The 22,438-nt window shown below is 41.8% G+C and overlaps 1 protein-coding gene across 3 annotated transcripts; it reads left to right on the forward strand.

The window, feature by feature from the left end:
* Positions 1 to 653: 653 nt before the first annotated feature.
* On the forward strand, positions 654 to 20,556 carry ccdc186 (coiled-coil domain-containing protein 186). 3 transcript variants are annotated; one of them, XM_079577762.1, is made up of 16 exons: positions 654 to 791; positions 1,556 to 2,513; positions 3,059 to 3,185; positions 4,155 to 4,283; positions 4,888 to 5,100; positions 5,351 to 5,470; positions 6,857 to 6,961; positions 7,286 to 7,384; positions 8,177 to 8,263; positions 8,348 to 8,490; positions 9,376 to 9,631; positions 9,729 to 9,918; positions 11,708 to 11,806; positions 11,930 to 12,152; positions 16,158 to 16,377; positions 19,498 to 20,556. In XM_079577762.1, exons 2-16 carry the CDS (start codon positions 1,606 to 1,608, stop codon positions 19,576 to 19,578), a joined length of 3,000 nt encoding a protein of 999 aa, XP_079433888.1. In that variant the 5' UTR covers positions 654 to 791; positions 1,556 to 1,605; the 3' UTR covers positions 19,579 to 20,556. The 3 variants fall into 3 exon arrangements, with proteins under 3 accessions (XP_079433888.1, XP_079433889.1, XP_079433890.1); XM_079577763.1 differs by having other exon boundaries at positions 11,708 to 11,788; XM_079577764.1 differs by lacking the exons at positions 16,158 to 16,377; positions 19,498 to 20,556 and adding an exon at positions 13,469 to 14,254.
* The last annotated feature ends 1,882 nt before the right edge of the window (positions 20,557 to 22,438 follow it).

Below are 22,438 nucleotides of genomic sequence, written 5' to 3' on the forward strand. Positions count from 1 at the left end.
TCATAAGACCTAATGTGTTGCCTTCTTTACACGTTGTAATAATGCAAACCACACTAATCAAATATTTACATCATTAAGAGCTGTTTTTATGCTGAAAAATGTTTTAGTGTGACGATTTACCTTGCAACACGTGTTGCCAACTTTCTCCGAAGTGCAGTAGTGTAGCGCATGCGCAGTGAAACTCGAAGTCAGCTGCCAACGCAAACGTTTTTCCCAAATATTATACTATCAGGGTTTTGTTTTCAGCACAGTACATTTTATGAAATAAGTGCTAAAACAGCAGAACATGCATTGTTGTTGCTGCTAGTGACTTTAGACAATGCTGTGAATGTTGGGTTAGGGTTGTGTGGTTTGAGTTTATTTTTTTATTTTATGCAGTACATTTTTCTGTAATAAATTTATTACAGAAAATCTGGCTTGTTAACTTTGTTGAAGCGTCTGCGTCGCAAGCATTAATATATTTTATAATTCTGGTCAAAAATCTACTTGTTCGACTTGGATCTGTACAATAATTATTGAATTGTGCATAAATGAGCATTTAAATAGGGGTATGGCATCTAAAGTTTGCTTTGACCTGTACTTGTTTTGATGACGGGATACACGTGACCTGATACTTGTCTGTGATTGGTCAGTATTACCATGTCCCTGCCTTGCAGGAGCCATGTTTGTTGATGTGTCATATCCTCGTATCAAAGTGACTTGTTGGGATCATCTGGCGATACTTCTGGCTCAAAGTTCACAGTAGCGTGTGTTGACTCATCATTGAAGGATCTATGAATTCTGTACATTTTGTGAGTACAGCTTCAGCCCTTACAGAAATATTTTGGCATCGATTAGATGCAATAGCTAGGCTAAGACGTAGCCTCCAATGTGTAGCTTAGTCGTTAGCTTAATTCGGTATTACCAGCTTTGCAAGTAAAATACATGTGATTTAGTCGTAATAATGTGCGATATTACATTGATGCATACATCCCATGTCTTAAACAATGTGATGTTTTATTATTTTTTTCCATTGTCAACCTTACGAAAGTATTTTCTTAAGATTAACGCTGTAAATGAATCTGAACGTTAACAAATTGCTTACACCTACCCAGACGTCTTTATTGCCTTTGAACAAACCAATCCTCCTGGCAGGCATTTTTATATGACGAACATTAGTGTGTGTCTCTATCCCACGTTTATACATACTATACACCTGTCAACCTCCATGATCTTGAGTTAGCGATAAGGGAGGGGACAGACATGTTGCTTCTGGGCTGGCATCGTAGCTACATGATGGTAAACGTCTCAGTAAGCAAAAAGCGAAATATGTTGTCCATTTGTAATACTACTGATGAACTGGAAACAAATGATCTTTTGAAATGTCTGTCAAGGTGGCACTTGTCCATGTCCACTATTTTTCCAGCAATTGTGACATACTGAAGATGCCACACCTCCATTAATTCTGCTAGAAATAGAAATAGAAAAATGTATTGTCTACCATTCACAATGATGGCAGAAATTTGCTTTTGGCTTGCTCACACATTCAATATTAATTATTGTCTTTTGTTAATAGATTTGAGGAGTGGTCCTAGGTAGGAGCCTGGTCCAGCCTCTGTTCTACACATGATGGATGTATCCAAGGCTGAGCTGGTTTGTGAGGAGGTGCCTCCAGTGATGCAACCACTCAACCCCACGGCTAACCCAGATAATGAGGACCAGCTTAATCGGACAATTGAATCTGAAGCAGGCAATCAAGGCAAAGATGAGGAAGATGTTGGACTAGGTCATCCAGTCGTGGACGTTTTGATAGGCCCCGGAAATACGAAGGAGTCAGCCTCTGAATCTCTGAGTTTGGAGACTGATTTGGTTGATAATGGAGTTAATCGTATAAGTGTAGCTTCATTGGACAGTGATCGATCTTTAAATGAAAACAATGCTGCTGTGATTCCCCATGTTTGTACAACAGCTAATGTTGAAGCAAATCCCATTTCTGGCACTAGTGAAACACCATTGGCTGATAGTGCATGTGATTTGCCCGCCATTACTGCAGAAAGCCCCGAAAACCCATTAGTTTTGGTTACTACTGCTGTTGAGAGCGAGGAATCTGGTGGCTGTCCTTCATCCTCTGCACAAAGCTCTTCAGACAACTCACCCACTGACTTGACAACCATTTCTGGGATCTCTAATGGCCCGCCTACCCCCGACTCGGACACTGCTGGTTCCTCCCCTGCATCCAGTCCACAAATCAGTCCCAGAACAAGAGCACCTTCTCATACCTCGTCTAGCCCGTATGACACAGACTGCAGCAGAAACCTGATTTCCCAGATTCAACATTCTCTGTCACAAGAGTCCCTGTTGGAGGAGCTAGAGTCTGAGCTTTTATCTTGTCAAATATCTGGAAATCAACATTCAAATGGAATGAAGGAAAGCGGTCTTGAAAATGGACTACCCACAGATCAGGAGGACTGCATGGTTGCCTTTGAGAAGTGTGTGCAATACAAGTATGCGCAGCAGGAGAAGGCTATTCAGAGGTGAACTACTTTGTCTTACATCGTATGTAAAATGTTCTTTGGATTTCCCGGAGGTTATATCTGAGACTAGAGTTGAATGATTTTTAAATAATTGCAATGAAGTATTTATATTATTTGTGATTAAAGTTTCAGTTCAGTTTACAGTTTAAAAGTCATTCACAAGCATTAATATTAGATGATTAGATGAAGACGGAATTATGAACTGCTAAATGAACACACTAATGGCATGCATTTCAGAATGTGTTTTGTCTAAACAACAGCGTTAGGATAGTTTATTGTTTTCTGTGAATATTATACTATATTACCGAAATAATTTCAGTTTATGTGATTTGCCAATAATACTACTCTTCAAATTTGGATTAATCTTTCAGCTTTAAAGAAAATTCCTTGAACAGCTGATGATTTTTTGCCAACATTGTTGGAGTGCATTAGCAGGCCACAAAACAATGAGTTCTTTCAAAATAAAAACCTTGAGCATTGTGTACGGATTGACAAATCGCTGGATGTTTTGGACTAAAACTTATATTGTGTGTTTGGGCACTTAGGTTGCTAGAAGAAAACAAGCAACACCAGGAACTGATTTTGGGCATCTGTTCAGAGAAGGACACTATGAAGGAAGAGCTGAAAAAACGATCTGAGACAGAGAAGCAGTACATGGCCACAATTAAAAAGGTAACACTTTGTTGTTCATAGACATTTCTGATCATACTATTAGCTTTATGAAGGTAATCAGAACAAAAAATAATAATTAAATCAATCAAATTTTATTTGTATAGCACCTTAACAGACAGAAATAACAATGGCAGCCCATGTCTTAACCGTAAGCTGCGTGTGGAGCCACACCAGACATAGTAAAGCCTAATTAAATCTGGAGGCTGCACTGTGAAGACACTGATTAGACGGGACAAACAAAGCTGCAAAGGAAAACAGCGAAAAGGGCACAGAACTGTTAAGTGATATTTTATGTAAAACAGAAATGGAAAAATAAGCACATCAAAGACTAGCCTGGCAAACCAGCCTGACTTATCTTCTACAAGCTTGTCAGGTAAACCAAAGACTGGTTTTATCCGAATATCACAATCTTACCTGATGACCACTTTTAGCTTGATAAGGTTGTGGTGCTCTTATTATTTATGCCGGTGTACCACCCAGGCTGTTGCTATGGACGACAGAGTAATTAGTTTAGTCTAACACCGCTGCCCACAAAGGCCTGAGTAGCATGTTTGTTTAAACACATGTTTAGACACAATAGGGTTGGATGGATTGACCATATATTGATCAACCTCAATTTTTTATTCAGTTTTATATTTTATAAATAAAAACTTATACATATGGATTTCACTAGTATGGATTGTGAGATGCATGATTTTCACTGTTTATACACTTAAGCTTCAGACAATGAACAGTTGCTGCCCCAGGAGGAGCATGTCGATAATCGAAATAGATGATAATTGACCATAGAACGCTTCAAATGATTACTTTCACAGCCCTAGGATACAAAGGCAATAATAAGAACTACAGCATTATTTTACAGCTTTTTATTACATTTTTGTACAGTCTTAATATCAAAAGCAAGTGTGGCCAGCTCTGAAATGCTGCCCGACAAGTTGCTCACCCTGTCCGCTCTGTCTGTGTCTGCAGTTGGATGGCAGGGTGGAGGAGCTGCTGAGAGAGCTCAAGGAGTCAAAGGACAAGCTTGTTCACCAGGAAAATGTTGCCAAGTCCTCGTTTCAGCAAATGCAGAAGGAGATGGCCTACCGCGTGGAACAGGTACAAGCTGGACCCCAGTGCACTCCAGAACCCCTGCATAAGCTACTTATATATTACATGGCTCGGTTTAGTTTCTTGCCCTGTTATTCAATTCGCTGTTTCCATTTTGATCCACTAAACTTTGCTTTTAGCTGAGAATGATTGAATCTGAAGTTTAGAGGCTAACCTTGTTTCCCTGACAAAGCCGTACGCACATTTCACACCCAAACAAAAGATACCAGTCAAGGTCTCTGGTCTCCAAGCTGTTGTTATTGCAGAGGTAATCACTCGGCAAATGAATATTGTAGACAAACGCATTTTTCAGCCTGGTATTTCCACACAAGGTAAAATACATCGCCTACTTTTGCTCTTGACAGTTTTGTTACACCTCACAATTTTTAATTTCACCGTCCAGTGAACAAAAGTGGATGTTGTTGCTTCTGTTGCCCCTCTTTTTTAGCACAAAGCTGTTGAGCCCAGTTAAACCTATTTTTTTTCTGCTGGTTGTCCTAAATTAGATGTTGTATTCTGATTTTTCAATTGTTCAGGGCTGTAAAAAAAAAAACAAGAAATTATCAAACTTGCGTTGGTGCCTAAAACTACAATCATTTTGAAATTCTTGCAGATGAACAAGAAGTGTGATGAAGCGCGGCAAGAGAAGGAGGCGATGGTGATGAAGTATGTCCGCGGGGAGAAGGAGGCCCTGGACTTGAGACGGGACAAGGAGAGTTTGGAGAAGAGGCTGAGAGAGGCCACTAAGGAGGTGGACCGACAGGCGCTCCGAGGAAACCAGCTGGCTCAGGACAAGGGCAGGCTCCAGCAGATTAATGAAGCCAAGGTATTTTACGTGCAGCACCAAGTAATAAAATATAGGGCAGGGCAATGTAGTAGAAACTCCTATCAAACAAGTATACAGTATCAGAAGCAATAGATACGTTACTTTCTTCCTTCATTGTTATTGTGTCTGGCCCATGGCTAGTGTTTTTAAAGCCCCTTGTTGTTTCTCAAACTGGACATATAATAGTTAATGAATGAAATTAAAATGTCACTGAATGTTGTAATAATATGTTTGTGCTCAATTTTCTTAGGAAGGAGAGGTTAACAGACTTAATCGGGAAGTGGAAAAGTTAAAAGAAGAGATCAACTCTCATCTCATCAAAGTCAAGTGGGCCCAGAATAAACTCAAGAGTGAAGCCGATGCTCACAAGGTAATTCAACTTTATACACTCTTTTAATCATCTAAAAGCTTTACAGTGTTACTTTTGAAGTGCTAGTATTTTTTTCCACATTTTGATTTATTTTTTCAGAAAACTTTGCAATGTATTAAAAAAAAAAAAAAAAGAAATTTCACATGTACATAGGTTTGAACACCCTTTGCTATGACACTCAAAACTGAGCAGACAGAACAGAGCGCAGCCCCAGCGTGAGGAAATGCGAGAACCTTCCAGAAGGACAACAATCTCTGCAGCGCTCCATCAGTCAGGCCTTAATGATAGAGTGGCTAGACCATGGGTCCCCTTGGCGCACCTGGGTCCAGATCCGGACCTCCAGAGGCTTTAGTCCAGACCCCAAAGTCTTTTAATCCTCTCAATATACTCAATTTCGAAGGCTGGATTAATTTGAATTGCATAAAAATAAAATGGCAAAATTATTGATTCATTGATCAGCTCTGCTATGTAAATAGACGTCCTATGTTCATGTTTTCACATTTCCAAGAGCAATGGCTGCATATGTCCGGACCCTGGTCATATGTTGAATGAGAACCAAGAGTGTCTGATCTGATGTGATGAAACCAAGATAGAAGTATTTGGCCTGAATGCCAAGCACCACGTCCAGAGAAAACCAGGCACCGCTCATCCCCTGGCTGTGGGGATGTTATTCAGCAGCAGGAATCGAGACACTCAGGATAAAGGGAAAGATAAATGCAGCAATGCACAGAGACATCCTCAGGACCCTCGACTGGGGCAAAAGTTTACCTTCCAACAGAACAAGTCTGTGAATGTCCCTGAACATCTCCCATCTAATCTGACAGAGCATGAGCGGATCTGCAAAGATGAATGGGGAAAAATACCAAAGAAGGCTGTAATCGCTGTAAAAGGTGCCTCAACAAAGTGCTGAATAAAGGGTGTGAATATGTATGTACATGTGATATTTCAGATTTTATTTTTAAGATTTTTTAATATGACTTTGTATGTAATATGACTTTGTATGTAGATTGATGAGGGGGGGCTAATGATTTAATACATTTTGGAACATAGGAAAAAGTGAAGGGAGTTGAACACTTTCCTTATGCACTGTGTACGAAGCCGTCAGATTCATGTTATCTATTTATAGCATAGCGCCCCTCTGTTTACTGCCCATCATGATTAGATGTGTCTTGTGATTTAGCTCTAAATGAGCTGTGAGTGCAAATGGTTACAGTATTTTTGCTGCAAGGTAATAACCATTAAGGATGCTGCTATTTCTGGGTGTAACAAATCATGCTTTTGTTTTTTGCAGCCTTCCAGCAAATGTATGTTGCTGAAGGGCACTTGTTCTGTTCCATTTCCATGTATTGGTACAACAAGGACATCATTTATTTTCTCTGTGTGCAGGAAACAAAGGACAAACTTAGAGAGACCACTTCTAAACTGGCTCAGGCTAAAGAAGAGACAGAACAGATCCGTAAAAACTGCCAGGACATGATCCGAACATACCAGGTGAGTGGCATTTCTCACACGCACACATCACTGCTCTGTGTGTGCTTGCCAAATACTCCATTGAGCAAGTGCATATGATATTTTACATTTTGCTTTTTTGTTTACTTTTTTGTATTTAAATGAAAATTATTATTAGGTATTCTCTTTACTAGTGGAGTGAGCAGCAGTTTTCCTTTGCACCTTTTGATGGTGGTAAAGAGCCGTCTCTAATCATTCATGCCCGTTGAAATGGAAACGTCACTCTCTGTTTGCCTAAATAGGTACAAGCGTTCGGCCGATGTTCCCAGACGCTGTCGTTGATTTTTGTTTTTTGTGTTTCTGCAGGAGTCTGAGGAGATCAGGTCCAATGAGCTCGATGCAAAACTGAGGGAGACCACAGGAGAGCTGGAAAAACACAAGCAAGAGCAAACTGATCAATTAGAGGTGATGACCACAGTGCACACCCCAGATAACAGCCATTGATTGTATTGTAAAGTAGGTAGCAGTCAGATACTATAATCAAATAATTAATTAATTTCCTTAGTTCATCCTCAGTATCTGACTTCAACGTAACACCATGATGGGTATGAATACTTCCTGAACCCATAATGGACATGTATTGATGTATATGTAATAATCAGGTCAGGAAACATTGGCGATCCTTTATGTAAACCTTTTATGGTTTGACCCAGAAATTGCAGATGCGTGTGCACACGGACACGGACACAATCTGACAAAATGACCTGTTTTTCCATGCTCCCCACACTGAAGGGAATCGAGTGTCAAAAATAAACGGCCTACAAGTAATCAATAGGAAGATGTGCTTTTCAACGACCCAGAAGCCCATTTCCTGCCTCAACCACACAGTCTGTTTACGACCACTTACGTCTGCACACTCCGTTTACATACGGCCGCCTTCATTAAACTCGCCGGTTTGTGAATGGTCTGTTTGCAATCAAACACAGTGATAGTTTTTGTATCGTCTCCGCTCTAATTGCTAAAGCTAGAGCAATTTTAATTATTTCCTTTAGGGGTCTTCCTGCTGGGTAGATTTCAGAATGAGTTCATGTTTGTGTTGATTATTATAGTGCGTGTGCGGTTTGTTGTTTATAATTCATTGTCAAGTTGTTTCTGTTACTGCTCGGTGATATTTGCTGTCATTTATGGAGGCAGATGATAATTGGCGTACTTTGTTGTGGCTTTTCATAAAATGCGGGACTAAATTTGATCCGACAGGTTCACAAAGTAAAGGCGAAGGAGCTGGAAGATTTGAAGAAAAGTTACAAGGAGTCCATGGATGAGCTGGAGACACTGCGCACCAAGGTAAGCTTTCTCGCTTATTCAGAAGGGCCGGTTCAAGTTCATAATGATTCACAGCATCTCGTGACGCGTCTCTGTTTTCTGTAGTTAAAATGTCTAGAGGACGAGCGGCCGCGCTGGGAAGACGAGCTGACCAAATACAGGGAGATCATCAACAGACAGAAGGCGGAGATCGGCCGACAGCGGGAGAAGCTGGAAGAGGTCACAAAACTGGAAGAGCAGCAGCAACGGTGGGTACTGCTGTAATTACACGCCGCACACACAGACATCGAAAAATCGATGTCTGTAATGATCAGGAGTCGTCAGGCCAAGGTTTATTTGAGCTTAGAGTAACCGGCATCCGCGTTTGCACAGCGATTCACGCTCCAGTACCGGATTATTCCTGTTTACAAACCATAACCAATGGAGCCAATTCATTTAAATCTCACTCCTAACTCGACATGCTTCGACATGACACAAATGTTTGCACAAAAGTATATAATTGCTGTTGATATAATGCCAATGTCTCCATTATGTGCACACGATTTAATTCGGTTCCTGTGGGGGGTTTTTTGAGCATCGTCTTGGATTCAAAGATGGGCCAGAGACAGATATAGCGCAGGGGGCAGCGAGGGAGGCGAGTCCCTTTGTGAGTGTGGGACTGAGCCAGGCGTTTGCAGATCACTTGATGATACTCAAACTTTTTTTTTTTTTTCCTCCACTCACTGAAACGGTTTCTATTTTCACCAGAGAGTCAAAAGTGAGTGCCGTTGACCCAAATTAATAAATGCAAGAGATCTTTTGGCGGACGTTTTTATGAAGCCAGTTTTTTCCACTAATGACAGCACGTTTTTGAGCTTGTGCGGTGGTTCTTAAACTGTGGTGTGCGGTGGGAATTATAGTTTGGTTTTTGTTTTCTATTTGGTCAGCCGGTTGGTTCTTGGTGTTTATCTATAGTTTAGACCTTTTTCCGTGTTGTATGTTTTCTTAGGATTAAATTATATTTCACTTTATAGGACAAAACCCTGCCAAATCGCTTTAAGGTGGATGTAGCTTTTGTTACTGATATTGATCAACGTGTTAATCTGGCTTTCTCGTTCTAAATGCAGTGTCTGTTTATCCCGTGTCCGTTGCAGCGATCAGCAGGAGATCACAACCCTCCGCGAGGAAGTGGACAGTCTGACGAGCCAAATGTCAGACCTCCACCGTGACGTCCAGGGCAGTAGGGAGCGAGAGGCCGAGCTCCTGGGCTTCACTGAGAAACTGAGCAGCAAAAACGCCCTGCTCCAATCAGAGAGCAACACGCTACAGGCTCAACTGGACCAGCTCACGGGCTCCCACACAGAGCTCAAGTCCCTGCAGGAGGAGACCAGCCGGCTACTGGACGACAAGGTCAGGATTTGCCTCACAAATTTCATGTCAGCATTGAAAATTAATACAAGTGTGTGTCTTAATTTGTATTTTTAACCTTCGCCACCTTTATGTTTAGTCTCGACAGCTGAAGCAGGAGGTTATTTTGCGGCAGCAGGAGGTGCAGGCCCTGGAGCAGGAAAGGTCCATTCTACAGAAGGAGTTGTCCCAGCTCCAAACGCGAGTGGAGGAGCTGAGAGACGAGCTCCTCACTCAGAAACGGAAACAAGCCGCCAACATCAAGGACTTGACAAAACAACTCACTCAAGGTTCGCCAACAACGGCCACTGTTTTATATCACTGTATCACTGTTGGCTCCTTTCTCGACGCGGCTGCCGGCTGTATCATTAGAGGTTTAATGTAGCCACATATGGGGATTCAGTGATTATGCAGCGGGATCGCAGTTACTGAGTCATTTGGCATCTGCTCATACAGTATGTTCAAGTCAGTGAATCGTCTCATTCTTTTTGTCTCTATTCTGTGTAATGGAAGTTGTTAAAATTGCAATCTAGAAGCCATCATGCGTTGAAAATGGGTTTTAATGATGGAAAGGAATAGATCTAAGTGACACTGTATGGGTTTACTGTACTAGTGCATTGACATTTTAACCTTGTGCATGAAATATACACAAAAGCAGATCCTGCACTGTAGTCCTCACTAATTCTAGCTCAAGATCAGGAGGCGGGTCCCCAGGCGCTGCACTGTGGTCACCCACTGCTCCTGACAGGTTGTGTCCCAGCAGCATTAAGTGATGGGTCAAATCCAGAGGACAAATTTCCTTGCAGGAACAATAAAGTTTTAGTACCTTAAAGGTGCACTATGCAACTTTTAAAGTAAAAATAATAATCTTAATATTCGTGCGTATTTGAGCGTTTAGTAATTTAGTGGCTTTATGGGTGCAGCTTGGCACCTTTGCTTTCCTTCACAGTGGCCTTTATGATGCTCCAGGATCAATTGTTCTTAAGGGTTCGTTCCAGAAACTTGCCAGAAACCCAAAAACAATTGATTCCGGAGAATCATAGAGGCCACTGTGAGGGAAAGCAAAGGTGCCATGCTGCACCCATAAAGCCACCGAGTCACTAAAAGGTCCAATAATGCACAAATATCAAGGTGTTTTTTTTTTTCACATAAAAAAGTTACATAGTGAAGCTTTAAGCTTAAACACAGCTCATCATTTTTAGTTTTTAACCATGTTGCATTATTGTTCCCTCCTTTTATTTGCTTTGGTTTTCTCTCCTGTTATTGCTGAAGAAGCGCTTCAATCTGTATTTCCTGGATTATGTTTCGTCACGGGTAGAATTTAAAAAAAAAATCACCAAAGCCTTTTTGCGGCCCAACGGCGTTTATCACAGCGCCATCAATTTGTGCATGCCGTTGGGTGAAAATTGCATTCTGTTTTTGGCATGTTTAATTCTCTCTCCTCTCAAACATAATCCGGGGTGACAAAGGTCTATCAAAATAAAAAAATAGTGTAGAAGTGTGCAGAAACGGGTTTCTAAGCACAGATTACGCATATGCCTATTATAATTCACCTGTCCTTTAGCAACAATCCTGTAACATAATTTAGAGGAGTATTACCTTGCACGCAGTGTCTCATCATACAGTAGTTGACATGTGAGATTGACAGGGCAATTTCCATGGGGTTGCCCGACCATTTATCAAGTCAGTCCCCTGATAAAGTGACAACCGAATATTCATTTAGGAGATTTTGCTCATGCTGCGCGGGTTTGCTGAGCGCGCACTCCTGTACAAAAACATCCTGCCTCACATTTATTCAAGCTGACGTTCCAGTGGGTTCAGACAAATCATCATTTATGCATAGCTCCTACTTTCCCTTCTGCCTTCTTTGTGGAATCAGTAATTACAGCCGGGAATTCTAGTACTCTTCCACATATTTGCTGAAAGTACGAATCAGCTTTTTAAACGATGTAGCTTTTATTGATGCATGTTCATTCACTGACTGAGCAAGCAGCTAATGCCCCATCGGACTCTCCACAAAACTTATGGCAGAAGTTGTTTAAAAAGGTAACAATCTTCTTGATCCTTGATGTCTTTCAGCTCGGAAGAGATTGGAGCAGGTTGAAAACGGAGGCTGTGACCGTGACGTCAGCAGCATGGGCAGCCGCTCCAGTTCTTCAGGTATCATTCATCATAACGGTAACATCATTTTGTTTTGTTTCTTCCTTTTTAAATCATTTTTCAACATTTCCTCAACCAAAGCTTTGAAAACCGTATTTAGCCACTATGTAATTATTCTTTTTTTTTTTCACTTTTCCGAAGGCTCCTTGAATGCCCGTCACAGTAGCATCGTGGAGGAGCGGTCCCCAGAAAGCCACACGGGCCATTCGGTGGTGGTCACGGACAGCTTCCCGGAGGTGGACAAGGCGGTGCTGGTGGAGCGCATCGTCCGTCTGCAGAAGGCCCTGGCCAGGAAACAGGAGAAGATCGAGTTCATGGAGGATCACATCAAGCAGCTGGTGGAGGAGATCCGCAAAAAGACAAAGTGAGTGGCACAGAAAGGGTATAAGCGCAAAAGAAAAGGTTGGTATATTACCTTTATCGACAAAGACGGTACGTAACAAATCCCAGTTTGTTCTGTTCATGCAGCATCCAGCAAAAATGTATTTGATCTTTTTTTTAAAGAAGAACTAAGTAACTTGTTTACCTTAATAAATCCTTTTCGTAGGCCCTCTGGGGGTCATACAAGTGTTAATGGAATGATTGGAGGGTCTTTCATCTCCCCCTGGTGTCTCTGGCCAGAAAACCACCCTTGCAACTTTTCTGCCTCCGGGTCAGAGCCACCAATACACACTTAGTTACTTAGTTCTGCTTTAACAACAGTGAGGTTTCAGAATCTCTTTTACAAGGGAGTCCTGACCCCCGTGGGGAACATATTGTACTGTACCTGTTTTGAAAGATATGGCTAACTTACATTTAAGCTGTAATCACCTCAGGGAATTGGCTTACGTTTGGGCATTTGTCGGTATAGGAGAATGGTTGGTTGTACGGTAGTTGCTACACTACAAGATATTCTTCCTTTTTCTTATTTATAAAGACCCAGACAATGTAATACATAATATAAATATAAATTGCCCTCAATCCCCTCTTTTTTACTGCCTTTAATGGCATTTTGTGGTTGCTTTTGTTGTGTACAAAGAAGTCTTGTCCATTAAGAATTACAGGTACGACCTTGACTGAACATATTTGCTTTGGCGCTTGGTTTTTGCCCCGTTACCTCTCCCTATCTCTGCGTCTCATCTCCAGACTCCTAATGATGATAATTTGTGACAAACTTCTGTCAGAGCTATTTATAGTTGAGTCAAGCGGGGGCACAAGAGAATCACTATGGATTGTTAATTATGTTTTGTCAATTTTGAAGCCTCCTCTGAAGTGGGACTGAATGAAGGACATTAGGACTATGCATAATCGCATTTCACCTTCACGTGTGGCTTGGAGCGATGCGCTCGGAATACATTTTGGGTCTTTGGGTTTTCTGCTTACTCAAATAGAGATGCCGGCTCAGTGAGTAGAATTAAGCAGGATAAAGTGCTTTGTTTTATCAAAGTCGAAAAGTTCTCAATGAAACACGATTTTTTCATTCACATTAAAACTCTCGGACATCTCCTTCCACACATTTCTCTGCACGTGGATTGAATCTATTAGCCTCAACCTACATTCAAGAGTTAAAATTGAGGGCGAATCCCACGGTTGCGCTGCTAAATTTAGCCGCGTTAAAAGTCTCTGCGAGGTAGGGGGTGTTACTCGACGAATGTGGATGTGAATTTTGTCCTTTTTGCCTTTCTCTCACGATCCCTCTAGGACGCCCTGGTGAACACTGACAAGATAACTATGAGCCTTCGAGCAGGTGCTGGAAATGGAGTCAGAAATGTGGAAAGCACACTTGGAGGGACTGATAACAGACAAAATGTGATTTATGTTTTTAGTTGAAATCCTATGGCGTTTTATTTGTCAAAGCTGTTTTGAAATTACTTTTACTGCGTATGTTTGTGGAAGACATGCGGATGAACAAGCACCAGAATACAAAGTAGTGGAGCATGAGGAAAGATCACAGCCAAGGCATTAGGCGTTATATCTTGTAATACTGTCGCTAACACCGATTGAAACTCAAAGATCTAGTCCGGGGGGGTGGGGGTGGTAAAAAAGGAGCCCTGTTTTCTTGAAGGGCACCACATGTCCTTCAAACCCGCACACCTGGTTAACATCAGCATCGCACCTAAATAGCCTTTGTGTCTGAGAAGAATTCAAATGAAAGCGAATCACGATCCGAACAAAGCAGGAGGAGGTCTGAGGGTGTTCTCATGCAGCGAGCAGCCTTTCAGTGCGTTAGGGATGCAATCAGCGATAACTGCGGACCGGGGGCCAAGTAGGTTTTGTTGTAAAAGCTGGTTGAGCGCGTGTGCACCTGCTGTGTGTGTGTTTGGAATAATGGTTTGAAAACAAGGTTATCAGTGGATCCATCCTTTCAACCTGTCAATCCCGTACTCCCCTTTTAGTGATATACAGAAAGCTGCATCACAACATTACCTCCCACCGCTCTGGGTATTACTCTGCTTCAGTGTTCGCAATGATAATAAGGTGAAGCCAAATCCATGTTATATATTAACGTTGATCTACCTGGATCTACCTGCACCGTATGCCAAAAATGAAGGACTTTGCACATAAGGAGGTGAAGTAGCAAACATGTCTAGCAGTTTAGGTACTTGGTTAGTGTATAGCTTATCTTATTTTTGTGTTCGCCACAGGGATAAATGTAAAAATCCAAAGAACTACGTGATTTTAGGCCTGTACTTGAGGAATTTATAACAATACTTTGTACAATTGAGATGGGTCCAGGAAAACGAATTGAAGGCCAGGTTTAGCTGATGCAGCACATACCCCTGAGCTAGAAGATTGTGTCTTTACTGTTTAAGAGTTGGAGCCGATGCCCGACAGCCGCCTGTGTCATGTTGTGCGCTTTTGAGTCCTTGGCTTGAACGGGGTGCCAATAAGCAGCTACTGTCTGTCATAGATTGTTCATAACTGCTTATCCGCCCGACGCTTCAAATTCTCGCCACTTGGGTGCATGCTGTTCACCACATCGCGTCCTCATCTTTAATTTCTGTCACTTCTTTGTTTTTATTTAACACTGTCGCTATGGGAATGGGCTCCAAATATGGGCCCCCGAGTAAAGCCTAGTTAGAGGTAAGTCTCATCTCTGCGTGTGCAAGCTGCATCGACGCATGTGAACCAGTTGGTGGTGGGCTTTGTTTTCTAGTGGCTTTTAGCTTTTCCCTTTTCTTGCATTACTCGGTTGTGTTTATGTAGCTATTGTAGTTGTAGAAATGGGAGTGAATAGTGCTTGATGCCGTTGGACTTCTGATAAAACGAGCTTAATCAGTTGTTGGTAAGTTGTATTTTACAGTCATTGCATGGAAAACCCTTTGTATGAATGAACATTATTTTATCAGAAGTCTCACTGGCATGTTTTCACCTTCTAGCCACTTGCTTTTTGTGTTAAATATTTTGCCTGTTGCCATAGTTGCCATATCATTTATCCATGCCATAGAAAAAGCCACAACATGTTTATCATACAAACCAACCTTTTGTGTATCGTTATTGCTTTCTTTATTCTCCAGCTGTAAATACTGTCCTGTAAATACTTAAAATACGATGCCAATGTTATGAAATTTACAGAAGGGCTTTGACCCCGAGTGTCTGGCTCGCTTCCTCTTGCAGTAACTAGTGCACAATAAGCACAAATCCTGGCCAAACTACAAGCTAACCCTGTGTTTCTTAATGTCTGTCGTCAAGTGCGATCATTTTCTCTCCTGCATGTAAAACCTCTTCAAAGAACAACAATCAGACGCTAATTTCCTCTAACACCACCTGCATATTTGGCTATTCATCTTCCAACGATGTGGGCAGTAATACTAATGAATTTGAATTATGATGATGACACATTTTTGGCAATGTTTTTCTCTAAATGAAAATTGGAAAGGTTTGAAGAGATCTTTTTTACACAGTGTGTTAGCAGTGTATGGAAATCCTGTACATTATGGACATATTTGAATGTTTGTACGAGGCATTAGCAGGACAGACGGCCAGAGAATTGCGCTGATTTACACTCTCTGTGATTCATAGAAATGCGTTATATTTAGATGCGGACACCGTGTGTGACTATCTTTTTTGTCTGTTTACAATAGTTTCCATGGCAGCAAAAACAAATGTACTCTTTATTTGACTTTTATGGGTGGGCTTGCGTTATAATAATGTCAACAATGGTGCTTTGAGTTCAAAATAGCCTCTTGTTGAAATTCATGTTTTGTCATTTCACACTCAAAATGGATTTATTCCTGAGATGGACCCACCTGCAAATTGCATTTTTCTCAGTTTTTTATTTATTTCTTTATATAGTGTCCTCTGATGACGTGAAAAGCGACGGTATTTCAGTATTCCCTTTGAAGTGGTTTTGACCCGTCACCTCTATCACTCCTCGTTCTCCCCGCAGAATTATCCAAAGCTATGTGCTGAGAGAGGAGACGGGGGCGCTCTCGTCAGAGGCGTCGGACATTAACAAAGCCCACCTGAGCCGCCGCGGGGGCATCATGGCGTCCCTGTACACGTCACACCCGGCGGACAGCGGCTTGACCCTGGACCTTTCTCTGGAGATCAACAGGAAACTGCAGGCTGTGCTGGAGGACACGCTGCTCAAGAACATCACGCTGAAGGTGAGCCAGCTGCACCGAAAGCTTTACGTTACATAATGCCCAATACACATGATGGTATACAGTAATGGGGTGTCTTCATGTGCAGTCTTGAGAGCTCATTGATCAGTTCTGAAGTCTGCTTAGGATTTGATTGTAGAATTGATACTTTTACAGATGTTCAGACTTTATGTTTGGTTTATATCTCAAATTTAATTTGTTGTTCAGTAGTACCCTGGGTTCACTCGCTCAACCGCATATATGCTGATCGACAATAGAAATGCGTATGGATAAAACAGCATTTTTATGTGGCATTTGTACGCCATAGGATGTATCAACAACGCAAACCAAAGCAGCTGTGCCTCCACCCCCAAACAAAAGCAAAAACCTTTGGGTTTCGTACTAGTATACAGAAAAACTCAATATATAACGTGGAAACGGAGCGAGACATCCAGAGATCAACCAAAATGCAAAATCCAAAGTAACAAAAAGATACTAGACTTAGTTTGGTGCTATGTGGGATGTCCAGGGTTGCCTTTTTAGCGCTTGCTGTCTCGTACATGAAACTGTTCTCCTGTCCTGGGCCAGGCGTCTACGTCCCGCTGTCGTTCCCGCTGCTTTTCTGTCAACGCTCTTCATCAGGAAGCGGCGCCAAATATCCATGATTAATAAATCCACTTCATTTTGCCGCGTTTGGACATTTCACAAGAGAAATGTTTTGTTTATCCACTTGTTGACTTGTTCTGATTGGCTGGAATGTCTTGCCCATGCGCAGTTACATGAGCGGTTTTCCCAGGTGAGGAAAGAGAAGGGGAAGCTACTGAGACACAGCAGGGCCCGGGGGACGCACTGTCGAATTTTGATTGGCTGATAATTCTTACAGTCAAGCTGAGTGTCAATCATGAGTGTAGCCTGACAACACATCTGTTCAGCAGGCCCTCAGAGGTGTTTAGGGCACTTTTTGAGACACTTTTGCATCCTCTAACCCCAACACACTTACATTTGATTGGAAATATTGACATGCTAAAAATCAATGGCAATCCCTTCTCGCCCTCCCTTAAGGTGAGTCCTTTATGTCAGCTTTTCCGATATCCGATCACAAAGATGTGCCGATAACCCCACTGACAGCCTTTAAGATACTTAGAGGGTTTGGGCAAATATCAATACCAGAAACCTGTTCTCTGCAGATTTGAGTGACAGTCATGACCTACAGCCAATAGAGAATAACGCCACTCTCCAAAGCCCCAGTGTCTTCACCATTTATTTGAATAGAGTGAATCATTGTTTTTATAACAGACGGGCAGATGAACGCAAACACAATTTCAAGAATAATGTGCTCTATCTTGGCCTGACTGTCAGCAGCAGCAGGCTGTAGCAGATTAGATCGTTTAGTGTGGCAATGTTCCCATTCACTTTGTACAAGAGACCCAAACTGATTAAATGTTTTGCTGTATTATGACTTTGAACAACTAGTGCCCAACTGTGGTCTCTCAAATGTGAATGCTTCTCGTCATGTTGAAAAATTAAATACCCTATTTTCCAGAGTATAAGTCTCACCAGCCTTGGCAGCTACCTGGGCATGGAGGCGTAACTGCACCATTGACAAGCCTCTCCCGGCAGCCCGTTGTTCAAGCACCCATTTGCAAACTCATCCCTCTAGCTTTTAGCTCCCTATTAGCTTTTTTTGTTTTCTCTGTAAGAGTAACCTACGCTTTTCACCAGTCTCACAAGTTTCTCGCTCACTCCACACTTTTTTTCTGCCGCTTGATTACCGTTTTTAAATCTTCAGTGATACAGGAGTAGCAGATACTGGTACACAAGCCTAGAGCGCCCTCTAGTGGCTGTCAGTGTGAAAATAACAAACATGTGAAATTATATATTTTGATATATAAGTCGCACCTGAGTATAAGTCGCACCTCAGACAAACTATGAAAAAAAAAAAGTGCTACTTACAGAAAATACGGTACAAAGAAAGCACAGGCAGGGCAAAAACATGGATACTACTGAATCCTATGTAAAAACAAGCCCCGGTAAAGTTATTATGTCTCTAATCAATTCTTCCTTTCCTGATGGTGGATGCATTCGTTGCAGTAGTGCTAGCAGTCCAATGAGCGAATGGGCAGCTGTGGGCCATTACATGTAATTACTGGACCATAAAAAGTGGCATCTATTAACATTTTGGCCAGCACTTCTTGCACATTTTAATTATGTGAATTCCTGTACAAGACGCCGCACCAGAAATAGACATCGAATTAATTCCTCAAAGAAAATGGACTATAAAATCTCCCAGGTGCATCTTTAGGCTCCCACAGACGTTGCTGTACGTTCTTATCACATTATTTTTCATTGGTCTCCTCCCACGTCACCGGTATTCCCTCGGCAGCCGTAATGAGCCTTACGCCTGATAAAAAATACAGTATCTCGCTGATATAGGTGTTTTATATTGAAGCATGGTATGGCAGGGAATGACAAGTATGTTTCAAACTTCTGAGTATTTGGGGCTTTTGGGTCATCTTTCACAAACTTTTCCTCACACACTAACATTGACGTGGCTGCATCTTTGATTTGACAAGCTGTCAGGACTCTGGGCATGTCGCGTTGTCACTTTTTAAGACGAATGACATTTTGAAAAGAACAATTCAAACACTAGACTATTGATGAACCAAAAAGAAAGGAGTTTTTCAGGTCGAGAGCTTATTGGGAGAGCTTTCTATGTGGGTTCCAAAGATTGAATTATATGTGAGAAGTACTTGGATGTAGGGTAAAAAAAAAAAAAGATTTCTAATACCATGGCTCAGTTATACCCTTGACAGCTGCTCGTTCCAAACTTCCACTTCCACAGTGTTCGGACCTTTTCACTAAAATCAGACTGTTGCATCAAATTTGAAAAGCCGTAAACAATGTCTTCAAAAAAAAAATCAAGCTCTGTGTGGGAGCGCTTTCTGACACCGTCGTCTTTTTTGGAGCCGAAAGGTGATTGGCAGTAAACAGGAAGTGCTAATTTGTGACAGTAAATCAGCGGGCGTAAATGAAGGCTTGGACGCGTTCATAACAACTCCGATTCGTTGACAACTAATTGACAAATGAGATGCGAGGCCAAGAACGCGCTGCCCCTCAACGTTTTTTTCTTTTCTTGTTTTCCAGGAGAATCTGCAGACGCTGGGGGCAGAGATCGAGAGGCTCATCAAGCTGCAAGATCCCAACGACAACGCGAGAAGGAAGTAAAAAAAAAACTGTAAAGACTCAAGTCGAGGGAAATTCGTTTTTTTGTCATCAACCGCTTGCAATTCGAAAAAATGTTGCTAGAATCGCTATCCGGAGAAATGATTTGTGTTTGTAAAAGCGCCAGTAGCTTGTCAATTTGAATCTGGACATACTTGAAGCGCCATCTGCGAGTGTCCCAGCGGCTCGAGTCTGTTTGTTAAGATAGCCTTTGCGAAAATCATGTGAAGCCTCAAAAAAAAATCTGCCTTTGAAAATATAGTCCATCTTGAATGTATAGCAGAATCTACCTTGGAAATGTAACAGCGTTTTAACCATGAAAAACGAGAGAAAATTGCCCTTCATCGCAGCTCTGCTAAAGGAGGAGGGGGGGGGTTTTCTGGCGATGCCTCTACCTCTTTTGCCCAACGTCCATCTGCCAATAAGCCAAATGTTTTCGTGAAGGGAGGCTCTTTTGCTCGCCATACTCCACATGTGAAAAGAAGAAACGCTTTTGCGGCGGCTTCTGCGTGCCACCTGCCGCCGTAGCCCCTTCCCCTTTATGCAGCACTTAAAAGGACCAAGCGGGAAAAAGAAAGCACATTCTTCTCTCTGCAACACTGAGGGACTCCAGAAGGCCATTTATGTGGACGAACTCTGTCTATAATGAATGCTTGTGAAACTGAAGGCCACGTGATGTCATTGTGAATGTTAATTTATTCTTTTTTTTTTGTAGAAGAATCATATTTTAAATTTTTATTACTGTTGATTATTGTGTTGTTTTGATCATATCTTGAATTGATTTGAATATTTTTGCCTCTTTCCTAAATTGGTCCAACGGCTCAAAACTGCATGTGTATTTCATTTAAATACAGGCTTGTTTAAAGCAGAACTAAGTAACTTGTTTACCTTAATAAATCCTTTTAATAGTACCTCTGGGGGTAATACAAGTGTTGATGGGATTATTGGGGTTCATCTCCCCCTGGTGTCTCTGGTCAGAAAACTACAATTGCAGCTTTCCTGCCTCCGGCTCAGTGTCACCAATACACACTGATAGAATCACGAAAAAGAAGCTAACAGGCTAACGGGCAAAGCTAAATGCGGGCTAGCGGCACTTTAGCCGTATTTACAGCCAAGTTTGTGTGAAAAAAATTATCTCCATTGTGTAATTGGATGTACAATATCCCTCTCTCCGCAACGTGCTATGACACCTGCAGTGGCGCTTATGGCCTCTAGGGGCATGAGTTACTTAGTACTGCTTTAATATGGTCTCTTTTCTTCTTCTGTCACTAAGCATTTATAGCTATTCCCATTGAAAACAACTCATCTGGAGATACAATCTGAGCTGCTCTTGTACTGTGTGTTTTCATAAATATCCAACAAGGAAACAGGCAAAAATGTTTTTATTCCTTTTGATTTATTTTTTCCTGTTTGTTGCTGCAGTCCATCAAAAACTAGAATCACAAGGTTTGTAGGTGTAGCTCAGGAAGGCCGATGGAAAGACAGATATATATCTAGGGACAAAGTGCAATTCTGTTCCCCTTTTTTTATTAAATTATTTTATTTCTATGTTTTCTGTGCAGCAGTAAGTTGATTGTGTTTATATGTTTGTGACTGTCATTTGTCCGTGTGTGCATGGCGACAATACATGTGTGCCTTTGTAAACGCTCATATTTACACAGCCATTCGTGTTGAAAGAGGACTCGTGCGTGTGCAACAGATCCGTCTGTAATTACAAGAGCGCGTACTTAGTTTGGTGCGTTTGTAATGAGGCCCAAACGGGAGGAAGGATTTTTGAATGATCATTTTGTGAAAGTCCCACAAACAACTTTTGGCGCAGTCCTGCCATGTTTTGGATTCACATTTCTTTTGCCCAGAGTTTAGACTTACAGGCTGGGCTCGTCAACAGAAGCACCAGCCAAGAACTCCTACTGTCTGTTCATAAGCTGGAGCGTCTGGAACCCTGCTCGCAGACTTGTCATTTCACTAGCGAGGACCACGACTTCAAAATAGAGTGAAATAGCTTTATTAAACAAGCAAAGATGCCGAGCGAAAAGGACAACGGCGTGACAGAGGGAAAAGAGAATGCTGAGGAGAGACACGGGGAGATGTTAGTTGATTGGAGGATTGGAGATGGGAAAGATGAGGTGCGGTTCAACTCCCAAACTTGTCTTCAGTTACTCCAATAGCTTTAGCTTCAATCAGGAATGCAAAATTATAAAGGGCCACTCAAATCCCATCATTCAAACCCAGAGTTAAGCCCCTCTTCTGTGGATTTGGCAGAAGACTGTGCTGTTCCTCCGTCTCTTGTGATTTTTGTCAGTTCTTTTTAATGTCTTCAAAAAACTATATGCACACCTCTTTGTCTTAAATCTATTCGCACGTGCACAAATCCTCTCACAACAATAATGGCTCCATAGTTGCTCCATAGGCTGCCTCACCTAATCTTCTCCAAACTGACCCCAAAGTTTCCTCAAACCTTTTTGAACTACAAGCACGTCCTCACCCCTGCAGAGCTATACTTCGCCCTCGTCTCATTTACGCAGCATGACAAGAAGAAACCAGGTCGAGAACCTATAAGCCTCTAAGTATTTGATGTGATTGGAAAAGAGCTGTCATAGAAGATAAGTCTCCTGCTTCTTTGTTGCTCAATCTGACGCTGGCTTTATGGGTCATGAACGGTTTACAGGTCCGTCTCCGTACCTACGCCTCAGGGCTGTGTAGAAATGAATAGATATATATACGATCCTAAGCATTTGGCTCTTACAGCGGGCCTATACCATGCACCTGGTGTGGAATACGTGATGGAGGAACTTTTCTTGTCGATGGGTTCAACATTAGTTTTCCATTGATGATTGCCCTTCAAAAATAAAACAAGGAGCAA

This window comes from Gobius niger, assembly GCF_951799975.1.
Source record: "Gobius niger genome assembly, chromosome: 19".
Taxonomy (NCBI): Eukaryota; Metazoa; Chordata; class Actinopteri; order Gobiiformes; family Gobiidae; genus Gobius; species Gobius niger.

Excerpts from the sequence above, each read along its gene's own strand:
- ccdc186 (XM_079577762.1), top strand. The coding sequence starts at position 1,606 with ATGATGGATGTATCCAAGGCTGAGCTGGTTTGTGAGGAGGTGCCTCCA. Across the intron at positions 8,491-9,375 it reads CTGGAAGAGCAGCAGCAACG|CGATCAGCAGGAGATCACAA; the intron begins GTGGGTACTGCT and ends TGTCCGTTGCAG. Across the intron at positions 16,378-19,497 it reads TCAAGAACATCACGCTGAAG|GAGAATCTGCAGACGCTGGG; the intron begins GTGAGCCAGCTG and ends CTTGTTTTCCAG.